At 38.2% G+C, this 14,938-nt stretch overlaps 1 protein-coding gene across 1 annotated transcript; it reads right to left on the bottom strand.

Moving 5' to 3' along the window:
• Positions 1 to 3,408: 3,408 nt before the first annotated feature.
• On the bottom strand, positions 3,409 to 8,732 carry LOC131064143 (ankyrin repeat protein SKIP35). Its single transcript, XM_057998168.2, has 3 exons — positions 6,905 to 8,732; positions 5,307 to 5,739; positions 3,409 to 4,859 (listed from the first exon to the last, which is right to left on the bottom strand). The coding sequence occupies exons 1-3, from the start codon at positions 7,594 to 7,596 to the stop codon at positions 4,044 to 4,046; spliced, it is 1,941 nt and encodes a 646-aa protein (XP_057854151.1). The 5' UTR covers positions 7,597 to 8,732; the 3' UTR covers positions 3,409 to 4,043.
• Between the last annotated feature and the right edge of the window lie 6,206 nt (positions 8,733 to 14,938).

The following is a 14,938-nucleotide window of genomic DNA, read 5'->3' as shown; positions in this document are numbered from 1 at the left end:
AAAAGCAACAAATCATGTGATGCCACATCAACGCACCAATAAAACATGACTTAATGCATAAGTATCAATCTCACTTTTCTTTAGGGGCTTTTTGGACACCTTGACAAAAAGCATGATGACGTGGCATCATATTTGATGATATGACCCTAAAACTTTAGTTATAAGTAGGAGACTTGTCAAGTAAGTTGTTATAAAAAATTAGGAGTAGTTTGAAATTTTCATGTAAGATTTTGAAAACTATTGGTCACATGTAACATATTGGGAAAAGTCAAATTCTAAAGTGTTACATTTATTCTATGGTCCATAGTCCACCATGCTAAAATTTTAACTTGCACCGTCATGGTGAGGCAAGGGTGGAGAAGGAAAATTCAGACCTTTGTCCAACCAATCTGTGTTGAACATAGATTTAGGAAAGAAATAATCCCTTGAACGAAAAAGGACAAAACAACCTCCTCTCCACTTAACATAGAAAGGGAAACAATATCTTTTAAGATGTTCTGCTCTTGGAAAATAAGGGTGCCTACAATGTCTCCTTCCACTAACAGGTGAAATTAACCTGTCTCTTGAGTTTATTAAAATTTGAAGCAAGTAAAAGAAGGAATAACTGACTCTTACATCACCATGTTGAAGATCCAAGCAAGGGAAAGGAATTACCAACCTATTACCTACTTTATGAAAGAACGAAGGGGGTTGAAGTGATATCACAAGGACATGACCTGTAACAGAGTTTTAAATACATGGTGGGCATCAAACTAAAACTTGTGCAGAACTATATCTACATCTAGAGCAAAAGGAACTTGACTCCAGGATGAGCAAACTTCAATTTATCTAGGATAGATCACTTACTCTTCTTGACATGATAAGTTTATAAACAGATTTCAAACATTGAACACACATGGCATGTTATGAGTTCATCCCAAGAAAGTGATGTCAAAGATTGAAGACCATGGTGGATGAAAATGAAGTGAACCTAAAGTGTCAATTTAGCGAAACTAAATATATTTTGAAACTAATAATGAAATTTTATGTTATTTTAGTTGTTTTGGTTCCCCAATTCCAATAAAAGCAATAAGTCAAATCTTGGTGAATCATAAACTGTCATCAAAATCATGTATATCCTTGTGACTTGATTCTTTAGGTGCTAGTTATCCAGTTAACGCCTGCTATGGTCAAAATATTCCTCTATTAAGAGATTTTGCCATTACACACTCAACTTTAGAACCTGCAGATTTTCTAGAGGATGGCTAGAAAAGAGAACCTTATATTACCATGAAAAGAGTGTAATCTCAACAACACCATTGTAAAAGGTAAACAAAATATTGAAATGGTGGATTGGTTTTCTTGGAAATCCAAACTTAATGAGAGCGCCTCTAAAAAAGACTGCAAGAACAAACGCTTTGAACAATAGATTCAGTAAACTTACAATTCAATTTTAAGCTTTCTTAAATTCAGGATAAGACTTTCAAACCAGAAGTTTCTTCCAAGGGGCATACGGCGATTATTGCAGGATTATCATAACAAAGGATGAGTTTGGTAACAAAAAGAAAATAGAATACAAAACGTCTAATCACCATGAAAATAAGGCTAAAGATGCAGAGGATCCATCGGCAAAAACCAAAACTCCGAGTAATACCTGAAACATTAACATTGTGAAAGTCGGGAGGCAATGGTCAAGGCAGTTTCTGTGGCCACCACCAAATGAATCATGCAAATTTATGTGAAGCCTCCATTATTAAGGCATTCCACATGGAAATGTTTCATCCATATATTGTTCAAGGTGTACAAACTAACCCATTATGATTCCAACCTATGACCACCATTGAGCACATTCACGATCAGAAAATACAATCCACCCATTAAAGATCTTGGACTTTGTTTCAGTGCATGATCCATCCTCCTGGTTTCTGGATTTGATCGTGTTATCAATTTTTTTGTCAAAATTTTAGGTCATGCTCCATGATCCATCATCAAGATGAGTTAGCTAGATAAGAGAAATGAAAAATTCAACTACACAGCCCAATCCAAACACCAGCAGGATGGATCATGGAGCATGTTACAAAACATTGATGAAAAAATTGATTTCATTTCTCCTCTAGCTAACCCATCCTGATGATGGATCCTGGAGCATGATCCAAAATGAAGAAAAAATTGACTACATGGTCAAATCCACAAACCAGCAAGCTAATAGCTGATATATTTTGTTTTTAATTTTTGAATGAAGCAGAAAACTAGTTTCAAATAATAGCTTTGATCATTTTTTGGTTAGTTCTGGATATTTGAAGTGCAGAAGATTGTTTTCATATGAGATAAACCTGAAAGTACGCCCAGGTTGAAATGTATAATGTAAGATCAAGGTGGAAAAACTATATCCTAGAAAGAATGAATAAATGGAAGATCATTTACTGAAATGATAGAGGTCAAAATGTAACAAATATCCCAGAAAAAGCATATGCTCACTGCTTTAACCTTTATGCATAAACATTCATGTCACAGTATCAAAATAAGCAGAAAAATAGCTTATTAAAATGACTAGATTATATATCAAACTGCAATGATCTCGTCCCAGAAGATGCAGATACCAACTTCAAACCATGAAAAAAAATGTTTCTAAGCATTGTTAGCCAAAAGAAAAAACAAGATCAGTTAAAATACTTGATGTCAAGAGATATGAATTCTGAAAATGTATTTTCCTGATTCAGAAGTCAAACATCAGCCCTTTACATCTAGCAAAGGATATAAAGTGTTTAATTTTATGCTCACTTATTCTCTTATGCTGCGGTCAGCTGTTACACACTATATTTCAATTATATCAAGTTAAATATTTGTTACCCAAAATAAAATAAAAGCAAGATCTGTAAAATACTTGATGTCAAGAGATGTGAAATCTGAAACTGTATTTTCTGTATCATAACAGGTTTAGAGGTCAAACCAGCTATTTTCATCTAGCAGAGGATATCAAGTGTTTGATTTTACGCTCTCATTTATTCTCTTATGCTCTGGTCAGCTGTTACACTCTCTATTTGGATTACTCTTGATTTGGAAAATTATATCAAGTTAAAAAATTGTTAGCCAAAAAACTTAAAACAAAATCTGTAAAAATACTTGATGTCAAGAGACGCAAATTCTGAAACTGTATTTTCCTGATCATAACAGGTTCAGAAGTCAAACGTCAGCCCTTTTCATCTAGCAAAGGGTATCAAGTGTTTGATTTTATGCCCTCATTTATTCTCTTATGCTGTGCTCAGCTGTTAACACACTATTATTCAATAAGTCTTGATTTGGGAGCCAATTATATCCATGGCAATTGTCAGTCAAGTTAAACTGTCCCAACTGCAGAGCATAAACTAATTATAAACTTTAATTTGAACAACATTTTTTCAATTCCACTGACATTTGTTTATGTTTAGATGGTTTAAATTTGTACGATTAATAAGCTCGCCAGTTATAGCAACAGTATCTACTCAGAAAATTTGGAAGGATCCCAAATCCCTGTTTTAACAACATCAAGCCCATCCTTGTGCATTTGCACTCTAACAGCAAGCCTTCTTCAATTATCTATAAAGACTTCCTATGCCATGCCTTGAATAACAACTGGGAGAAGGTTGGTCTTCACATTTTTCAATACATATCCTCAGCCCCTGTTTAGAAAGTATTTCACAAAATCTGGATAGAACCATCAGTTCAATTTAAAACTACAGACAAGATACCTATCATGACCTAGAAAAGAACCTCCACAAGATTAGAAGACAGTGGACATTTTCTAGTCATCCGTACATATCCCCCAAAAACTTGTTTCTCATGCAATCTAGTATCATAAATTATACATGACTTGGGATAAGAGAATCGCCCAAAAACCTGGCATTGAAGAAGTGCACAAATGTTGTGTATGGGAGCAGCTATCATGCTAAATTCATGAAATGTGACTCCCAGAGTAACATTACCTAAGATGTCCCAGGGAGATGCTCTGCCATGAATGATCCTATACCCATAGTAGAATACCTTTGGCAGTAAATATTCACAAGCAAGAGTAAGCACAAACTTTATCAACAGAAATTGCATAGCAAAAATGCCGGTAAGTTGGACTCTAAAATGGCAAGTAGATCATCCTTGCTGCGGCCTAAAAGTTCTTCCTGTGTGTTGAAAACACCTCTACTAAGCCTCCATGCTGCTTCTACTAGCTGACCCCTCAACCACTGTGACAGAAGCACTCCTCCAGCATCAAAACATTCTTTGTACAATGGTAAGTATGCTATAGCCACCTGCAGCTGATTAGGGAGATCCTGTATATAAAGAGGAGGCAAGCCTCGCATGATAACTCTCATCACATTTAAGTAGTGATCCTGTCCAAACAACCGACCACGCAAGAATGCTTCCTCGGACCAGTTTTCTAGTAAGAAAGTCCGTAGTTCTGATGTTACTGCTTCATCCTCTGATTTTGCAATGTTGTTTGCAGCCTGGTATGTAGCTTCAGGATTATTGAGGAAATCTGCTTGCAAAAGGAAAGCTACACCCTTCAAGGAACCACCACTGCGCTCCCCAGCAGCCTTTATAATTTCTACACTCAATGTTGAGAGGACATTCTGAGGCACATGTGGCAATAGATAAGTGGCTATTTCCACTTTGCTACTTGACGCTGCTGCTGTGAGCGCAAGACAGAGCTCCATGTCTCTGCAACCTCTCTCTACAAACCATTTCACAACTGGCATGTCTCCCCTCTCTGCAGCTCGCATGAGTGGCCCTAAAAATGCAACTGCATTCCCCTCCTCCACAAGGCATTCCATTGTGCTGATTTTTCTGTAGTGAGAAGCAAATCCCAGTGCAAGATCCACATCCACATCCAAACTGTTTCGTTGGGCAATCTACAAGCATGAATTTCACACAATGCACTGAAATTAGAAGAGAAACAAATGGCAAATAATTAACGCATACAAAGGAAAATAACTAACTGAAAGTTATAAGCAGCAAAAATAAAATAAAAATAGAAAAGGTCATGGCAGCATGGCATTCTTGTTCCAGACAAGACATCTACTTTAAAAATTTACAAACCTATTAAATATTAAAAAGTAAGATTTTAAAAATACGCAGCGAGTAAAATTTTCTCCACATCCAATCGTTGAAAATTAAATTCAGGCTCCACAAGAAAACCTAAAGACAGGAAAATTAACCAAGTATTGTTTACTTGCATTTCAAGGATGCATGTTTGATGTTTTAAGCAAGATGCAGAAAAGGAAAACGAACATCTTACATCTAAAAACAAATATAGTCTCAACATATCAACATTAGGCAGAAAAGGCAGAGCAAATTACATGTAGAAGAATCCGCACAAGTTCAGTGCTTCCAAACCTTGCAGCTTCAAGGAAGCACTGATTGACATTATCAGCTCCTCCTTCTACAAGCATTCCTAACAATCCTTGCATTGCACTTGCTGCAATTCCAGACGCCCAACCTGGATCAATTGCACTAGAAAAGAGAGTGAGGGGAAAGCAAGCTGCATCAAAGGCCTCCGTGAAGTCTTTTCCTGTCAACCGGTCCCCCGCAAGATCCAAAAATGTTTTAAAAGCTGATAGCTGTAGTTGGATCTCAATGGCTGAACTGTGTGTTACTCTGTCAGCACTTCCTTGACCACGAGAATGGGAACCAATGCACTTAAGAGCCCATTCAGTAAATCTTTGTACCTTTGCAGCAGCCTCAGCCTTCAGTACCTCATCACCATTGCACTCCTGAAGGCGCTCTCGCAACCTGTAAAAGTAGTTCCCAAACAACATTATCTTCAGTATCATCGTGACCACAACCATCAAAACTAATAATTTGTAATCTTAATTTCAGTTGCAATGTCATAAATTCCACACCATTTTTTAAGACTTATAATGTTTCCTAATAGTTTGTAAATCAAGAGTTTTTAAACTGTATTCTTTACAGTCAAAAACCCTAGGCAAGATCCAAAACAAGTTCCCAAACCACCATCTTATTTTTCTGGTGTTTCATGGTTTGAAAATAGAATTTTCCCACTAGTCTAATCAGATGAGCGTTAAAACCACACTCAGATCATAAAACCAAGAAACATTAGACAATCAAGAAATGCAAAATCTTCCCGAAGAAATCATAGCTGCTAATGTTTAGGAAGAAGATTATCAGTAACCATCACAGAGGTGTATGGTCGGCCAAACAGTGGATCAGAGGTAAAGAATTGATTTTTAAAACCATGTGGTGGCAGGGAAGAATTTTCTGTGGGGTGGAAAGGAAAAAGATTGCAGCTAAGGCTTTTACACTCAAGCGGTCACATGAAAGCCGCATGTTGATAGGAAAAAATACAATCTGCACTTGATAACCTGGAGTAACTTTTGTTTTGGCAAGACTTTAGGGAACTGAGAGTTTCAAGCATGCATTTAAGACTAGCAGGGAAACTTTGTGGACAAATTAGAGGTCGATATAGTTTAAACATTTTTTATAGTTTCTCAGAAAATATTTGATCGCAGCCTTGAATTCTTTGATTCAGATTCTAAAAATGTCGTAGAAACGCAGAAATTCTGATTTAGCATGAAACTGTTTTAACAAGAATAATCTCCTAGATTTGCCAAAGCTCTTCAGAGTGATCTGCATAAAAAAATATTCCAGTTTTCTCAGCAGTACCTCCTGAATAAATTTCAGGAGTCCTCCAAGGAGCCACTGGGTGATTCTCCCTAAAAATGTGTATCGGAGCTAAATTTTCATATCTATCGGATCATTAAACAGAAAAATAAACTACTAATTACTTGGCATCATCAGCTGACAAAACTGAAGGAAACCCAATTAGACCGATTGCATAATAAACGAGAATAGTGAAAGGTGCAAATCGTCAATCTAGATAAAACTCATGTAACAACAATGAATTTATTATAGCTAAAATGATGAACCTTCAGCATACCTTTGGGCCATGAGGGTGACTGTGTCTGCCAAGCTCATCGTACGACTCCGGCAAGCTGAAACACAGGAAGCAAGGAATGATGTTCTAAGAGCTGCACGAGTAAAGTCATGAGCCCCACGTCTGATAAGTTTCTCGATCAACTTTGTAACACCTGCAAGCTCCTGCTGGGTGCTTAAAAACCAGATGGAATCCAGAGCGATACACAAGGCATCATTCAACCTCTGGGTGTCTGCTAAAGGAATTAGACTTTCTGCAAGAGCCCAATCATGTGAACTTACGGCACTCTGGAAAGATCGGCCTAACTCGGCTTTATCCTGCCTGCTCCGCTTTGAATCCTCTCCAACCTTATCCTGTCTACCCAGCTCTGAATCATGATCCGTCCTGAAGTGGACTATGTTTCTATGATTAGAACCATTTGTAGATCCTCTGATTTTTGGTGAAACACCGATCTCTCCTCCAGATGAATAACCACAGCTGGATTCCCCTCTCTCACCGATGCCGGTGCCAGCATTGTTTCTATGACCAAGCTGATTGTCACTGTCCATTCCAGAGCAAACTGGATTTGGCGTTGCAGAACTCTCAGTTTCCACCAGACAATTCCCAGTATGGTGCCAGAGGGTGCCCTGCAAGGCTTCTTTCACAGTCTCACCTTTATCTATATCCTCCTCCATTGACATCATCTCGCCTTCCATTTTTGTTCGTCCTTATAATTCTCTTTGCAAATCTAATTCAATCTATGATGAATTAGAATCTGCCTTTAAACGAACCCCAATACAATCACTGCCAAATCTAAACACTTTTACGAGCCTGATTAAGAAGAAACTACCAGCACTGAAAAAACCCGAGCAGAAATTTTCCAAAGGTCAACTCAAGGACTAGAATATAAGACCTCCTCACAAAGGCCTTCCCTATTCTGTTTACAGATCAAAAGGCGCTTCTCAGCATGCCGCATAAGATTGATTGATTAGAAGCTATGGGGATCAGCCAAAAGTAGATTCCTGACCTAAATGTTGTAACAAACACTTGATCCTAAAGTTGCCCCAGGCAGCAGAATTTCATTCAATCCAAAGTACCCAGAAGCCAAAAAAGTGATTAATTTTTTTTAAAGATGGATTTTGACAAATATGGCCAGGACCCAGTTGGATTTGACATAAATGAAAAGTACCAAACTCGGTTGTATAGATACCCAGTTCAAACAAATAAAACCCAACAAAAATGGCAACAAACCAATTCAAATACGAGGTCAGAATATCCAGCAGCAAGCATAGATCAGCTACGAAGGCAGAAAATTTCAAAATTCTTACCCGGGTTTATATCAGAATCCTCGCGAAAACACCTCTCAAATCACAAATTTCTGCCTGAAATACTTAGAACCACCAATGTAAGTAACAATCCTTATTTTGCCACGATGAAATCGAATAGACCCATTCCCAAATGGCGTATATCACATTTGGTGGGTCATGGCCATTCACCCCAACATTTTTAACCCTCCCATTTTCATCTCTAAATGTAACCCCCCATTTTAACAACCCAAAAACAAAATTATCTGCTACTGTCTTGTTAGCCTAATGCCATTCTACTAATCCTCAAATTTTACGGCCAAAGTAGTTTCTTTCTTCTTTCCCTGCTGAGGCACAGGTGAGGCTCGAATGCCCGGGAGCATCGGATCTGTCCATTTCTGTATATATACACACAAGTATCTACCACTTGTTAGCTTACATGTGGTTATCAAAGCAGGAGCTGCTTTTCGTTTATCTTTTTTCTTTTCTTTTCTTAATTTCAAATGCATTTGTTCCTACTCCGTCAACCAAATTGGAGGGCATATATTTATGTGGGGAAGGAAACACAACACTGGTGGTATATATTCATTGCGTATACTTCGATCATATTCTTTGCGAGGGCGATGATTTCATGTATATACATCACATCGCTGGTGTTTCGTCCCACTTTTCGTTATCTTCGTTTCTGCCCAAATTGGACGGTGTATACTCATTGAGTGTACGTCGCTGACAACTGGATGTCCTTGCTTGCCTTTCCCTTCGTCGGTAAAGAAAACAACCAGATTTTTACATCGGAAGAATGTAAACACGTCGACGTCCACTTCCATTCAAACGCGGCTAAATCCGCGGTGTTTTTGGCGGACTTGCAGCTCTGCTTAACAGTTAGTTGGGACTTGGATGTATTGCCAAAATGGGCAGTATAAGCTTTTTGGCGTGGAATAATGGAAGAAAGGTAATTTTTGTGGAGATCAAGGATAGGGGAGAGAGGATCAAGTAGTTGAGCATTCTAGAGTGCCTCAAAAAGAAAGTTTATCATATTTTATTGCGGTCTAGGTTTTACAAATAAAATAATGTGGAATAGAGTGTCTCAAAGAGAAAGCATTATAGAATTTACTAGTGCCTCAAAAAGAAAGCCTTTTACATTTTATTGTGGTCTAGGATTTTTTGGGTACAATTGCGTGGAATAGTGAAGGAAAGGTAAGTTTTGTGGAGGGTAAGGGTAGGGGAGAAGATCATACAATTGTGTGGAATAGTGAAGGAAAGATAATTTTTGTGGAGGGGAAAGGGCAAGGGAGAGGATCAAGTAGTTGAGCACTATAGAATTTACCAGTGCCTCAAAAAGAAAGCTTATTATATTTTATTGTGGTTCAGGTTTTACAAGTACCATTGTGTGGAATAGTGAAGGAAAGGTAATTTTTGTGGAGGGGAAGGGTAGGGGAGAGGATCAAATAGTTGAGCACTGTAGAATTTACGAGTGCCTCAAAAAGAAAGCCTATTATATTTTATTGTGATCCAGGGGCTTTTTCGAGCACAATTGTGTGGAATAGTGAATGAAAGGTATTTTTTGTGAAGGGGAAGGGTAGGGAAGAGGATCAAAAATTGAGCATTGTAGAATTTACCAATGCCTCAAAAAGAAACCTTGTTATAGTTTATTGTGGTCTAGGTTTTTTCAAGTACAATTATGTGGAATAGTGAAGGAAAGGTAAATTTATGGAGGGGAAAGGTAAGAGAGAGGATCAAGTAGTTGAACACTATAGAATTTACTGTTAGACACAATGCACCACTAAGAGGGGGAGGGGGTGAATCAGTGGTTCTCAAATCTCTTTCTCTTTTGCAGTCCTTTGTGAGCATACCGGTTCCTAGATTTAACTCAATGCAGACTTATCGGTTAGGGAGGAGACTAACTTAAATACAAACACACTCACAATGGGACATCACATAACACCAGCATATACGAGGAAAACCCAAGATGGGAAAAACCTCGGTGAGCAATGTTGCTGGAGTCTACTGCTCCAATCCAACCTCACAATAAAAATACAGTTACAAAGTTAGGGCACCAACCCCTGACTTTAGGGCACCAACCCAAGGAGCTACAACCCCTGCATCGAGCTACAACTCAGTGTTCACAATGGAAACATCAAATACATAAGTGGTTATCTTGTTACAAGTGAATCTTGCAACCATTATATATATCTTACTCTATCGGTGAGATACCTTCTCTGCTTCACCGACTCACTTCTTTGTTGCTCTTTACCTGCTGCTTCTCTGCTGGTAAGTCTTACCAGTTTATCTCTCTTATGTATTGCTCTCACTGAATCTCCTCCTTACTAATCTGCTTTTCACCGATTCTACTCTATGTCGGTTCTCTGTTTATCTTCTCTACAACCTCCTTCACTTATGCACTGCCGGTATGAATACTACTGGTTCTTCTCTCCAACCGGTTGAATGCTTCAACCAGGTTCTCTCTCACTCTCCCTCTCTTCACAGATGTTCATTGAGCACTTGGTTGATTTTCTCGTACTTGCAGAGGTCTTCAACTTCGCAATCACACAATATTCTACTATTCAGCAACACAAAACATTCTCTTCGGCCCCACACTTATAGCCCAATTTTCCCTCCAAAAACCAATTCAAAATCTAGGCGGTTAGGGTTTCCTCGCCATCCTCGAGGCAAACCAAATCCAATCAGATCTTGCACAATCTCATCTTTCTGACATCCGATTGCACAACTCTGTCATATTCGCATCTCCTAGATCACGCCTTTCATCTCTGGCGACTTGCTTTTTACCCTACTAGCTGATCCCTTGGTCAATCACGAAATAATTATCATGTTGTTTCCTTTGTCGCCTCGATCTTCTCAATCACTCTTAGCTGACTCGTAGTTGTCTTCCAGACCTCGAGCCTCAAACCCCTGCAATCGCTCTGCAGCATATCTCGTGATTTGTGTGACCTTTCATTAAAGTCAACCAACCCTACAACAACCTTGTCGATGTACATTCCATCTTTATCCAAACACAGGTTTTCCACGTTGACTCCATGTGGCATCCATATCGACTAACTGCCAACTTGGCACTTCATGTTGGTCCAAATGGGATCACTCAACCGATTCCTCTTTCCTGTCGGTTTGCTAACCCTACCGGTATCACACACTGTATCAGTAACTTCATCATGTCTGCATTTTGCTGAACTGTGGGTGGAACACCTTGACCAGTTGTCAGACATGTCTTTCTTTGAGCAAGCTCATTTGCTCATTTCCCCAAGGTGGGAGTCGTTTGCATCTGCACCTCGCTCATATTACTAGTGGGCTTACATACCGGTTATCACTCTTGATGACACCAGTCATCAACCTTTACTAGACTCCTTCATCGGTCAGACCATTCTCCTCTAACTGTATCTGCTCAACCGGTTTTTCTGAATGACAAACATATCACTCTTCTTCAGCATGCCTTCTCTATTGGTCTAGTGCATAACCCTGATCTCATGCACTTAAGACATTCCCTCAATTCACTGGTAGATCTAGTGTGATCCTTCAAGTCCTTGCTTTTACCTCTTCATTCTTATCTCATCAAACCATAATGCCTCAATGCATATAGGAGATAAGCCCCACTTACTTGGTGGAGTAACACCTTGTCATCTGCTCATGTGAGTTCCCTGTTTGTGCAACATATCTTCAAACAGACACATGTGATCCGGTGTGGACATACTCACTATTTAGTCATTGCTTCTCATGATGACTGCATCTTCAACCGATGAGGATCTTGTAGTTTTGCAACCTCACAGCACACCGGTTCATTCTTCTCTACCAGTGTTGATGTGATTCAAATAACATTTTGCCTCTTCATCACAAACAACCGCTCAAACACCTCTCCATCTCATCACACAAGTCAGGCACTAACTTGTGTATTGGTGACTCCTGAGGTCATCTTTCTTACCTTTACCGGTGTTCATCTTATACCGGTTGACATCAATGACAACACAATGCCAACATTTACCAGTGCCTTAAAAAGAAAGCCTATTATATTTTATTGTGATCCAAGCTTTTTCAAGTACGATTGTGTGGAATAGTGAAGGAAAGGTATTTTTTTGTGGAGGGGAAGGGTAAGGGAGAGGATCAAGTAGTTGAGCACTGTAGAATTTACTAGTGCCTCAAAAAGAAAGCCTTTTATATTTTATCGTGCTCTAGGCTTTTCTGGGCACAATTACGTGGAATAGTGAAGAAAAGGTATTTTTTATGGAGGAAAAGGGTGGGGGAGAGGATCAAGTAGAATTGAGCATTGTAAAATTTACCGATGCCTTAAAAAGAAAGCCTATTATATTTTATTGTGGTCCAGGCTTTTTTGGGTACAATTGTGTGGAATAGTGAAGGAAAGGTAAATTTTGTGGAGGGGAAAGGTAGGGGAGAGGATCAAGTAGTTGATCATTGTAATTTTATGCTTCTCAAAATCTTATGTGAAAATTCCAAACCACTCTCAAATTTTTACAGCAATTTATTTGGCAAGTCCTTTACTTATAACTAAGGTTTCAATGACATATCATCAAATATTAGGCCACATTAGCATGTTTTTTGTTGATGTGTCCAAAAAGCCCCCGAAAAAAAGTCAATTGATACTTGTGTACTAAGTCATGTTTTATTGATGCCCTGATGTGACATCACATGATGTATTGCTTTATGGATCTAAGGAATATATTTCATTCAATTATGGGTAGTCATCAACATCACTAACAACTTTAAAGTTGCAATTATTGGTGCAATATTGTTAAAAAAAAATTGGGCATTCAATTAACAAGTGTTATAACAACTATTGGAACATGCTCAACTACTAGGTCCTTTCCCTTACCAATAGTTGGTTTCTTCATATGTGGCTTAAGAGCATATAGTTATTGTTTCAGCTTTGGGTAGTTACAACGAACATGGGATGATTCATTATGCATACAAGGATCAAAAAGTGGTCATTTAAGGTGACATCTGACACATATTCTACATTGCCCCGTTAATTGTTCACTTTGACCACCACAAAATTTGAACAAAGGCCCCAATAATCGTACACTGTGAGTACCAATAAAGTTGCACAATTCTTCTTATTAGAAACTTTTTTTTCATCTATTGGGTATACAAACGAGTAGCTATTGGCCCATTAGATGATATTTAACTTGGCATGTTAATTAGCATGTTCCATCGAATGATTATTGGAACATGGATGGTGACTAAGCCCCTTCCCCTAAATTTTTTTTTCTCTTTCAAGCCAAGAGATTTTTTTAATTTGTGAATTGGTTTAGCTAGACTATAGGCTTTCACTATTTGTGTAAAGAAACAATAAAGACCCTTTTAGTTAATTGGATATCAATTATTGATTTGGGTAGTTTAAGGCATGGATTTGATTCCTAATTTGTTCACAGTGTAGATGAGGGTTCATTACACACCACTTAAAGAGTTTATATGGAGGCTTGCCCTAAAAAGGACAATGCTATCACTAAACTAAACTCTCGATTCCTCTCACTTTAAGAAAAGAAAAAAACATAATTATCTTAATATTAACTTATAATATTAAATAAAAGAAATGTCTACACAACACCTATGATGCACCTTTGACCATGTTTATTAATTAATTAAAACTAAAAATTCATTGTATCCTAATTTTTAATTAATTAATAAAATGGTCAAAGGTGCATCATGGGTGTTGCACAGACAACCATTTAAGTGAAAGCATATCAATTAATTTAAATGATAATTAAGTGTAAAGTGGAAAATTGGGAGCTTAGCAAATTCACCACTTGAAAGGGGAAAATCACTAAGCTCAATTTTCACTTGGAGGACTTTACATTCAAAAGGGGTTGAATCTACTAGATCCAATCCTAAAATGATACAAGGACTGAATACTAAGTAGATTGGTTGTGTTTGAAATGTAGTTAACCCTCTTTTGTAAGTTGAATAAGTAAAGTGTTGGAATTGAAGACAAAATAAGCGGAAACAATGAGTTATAGATTCGATATTTTGTCGTGTACCTAGATCTGAGAAGTTTGAGATGATTTGGAGCTGCTCTGCGAAATCTGCCAAACAAAAGTTGCAAGGACCGTGTGTTCGGACCAAGTCACCCCCAACTTGGTCCTCCGAACTTTCTGAGCGTCAAAAAGGGTTTCTCCGTCTCTGCAAATAAAGCTTAATTCCATAAGTACATTTGTGCACCTACTTCCTACACACAGAAAGAAGAAGAAAGGGGTTGGGAATAGGGGTTTGCCTAAGTCAAACCCCAATTTGGAATCAATCTTGAATGAAATACTGCAAATGCTTGAAATAAATGATGGAAAGGTATACCTTCATATTTGCAATAGATGATAATGATGCTTTGCTTCTTAGATGTAATCACATATGTTGTTTGAAATGGCATGAACATGACAAAATCCTAACACACACACATGCTTGCAAATGAATGATGTAATGTTGCTCCAATGGATAGATGAAGAATATGCAGCCTTGAGGAATGCTAGATGATGAATGCCTGAATGCTTGATTCTTAAACACTTGAGATCCAATTCCGCCTTCATGAATGTAAGATGATATATCAAAATGAGAGGGGAAGACCTCCTTATATACCTGCTTGTCAACAAACATTTAATTTTTCAACATAGGCCGACATGGGGGTTTATTTCCCGCTCATATTTGAGGTAGGTCTAAGGGAGAGGGGCCAAGATAGGTCCCCTTTAGGGGATCCCAGGGCACCACGCCTTGGTCCTGCCCTATTTTGGGGTAGGATCAA

Source organism: Cryptomeria japonica, chromosome 3, assembly GCF_030272615.1.
Source record: "Cryptomeria japonica chromosome 3, Sugi_1.0, whole genome shotgun sequence".
In the NCBI taxonomy this organism is placed as follows: domain Eukaryota; kingdom Viridiplantae; phylum Streptophyta; class Pinopsida; order Cupressales; family Cupressaceae; genus Cryptomeria; species Cryptomeria japonica.
This window is presented reverse-complemented; position numbering and strand designations above follow the sequence as displayed.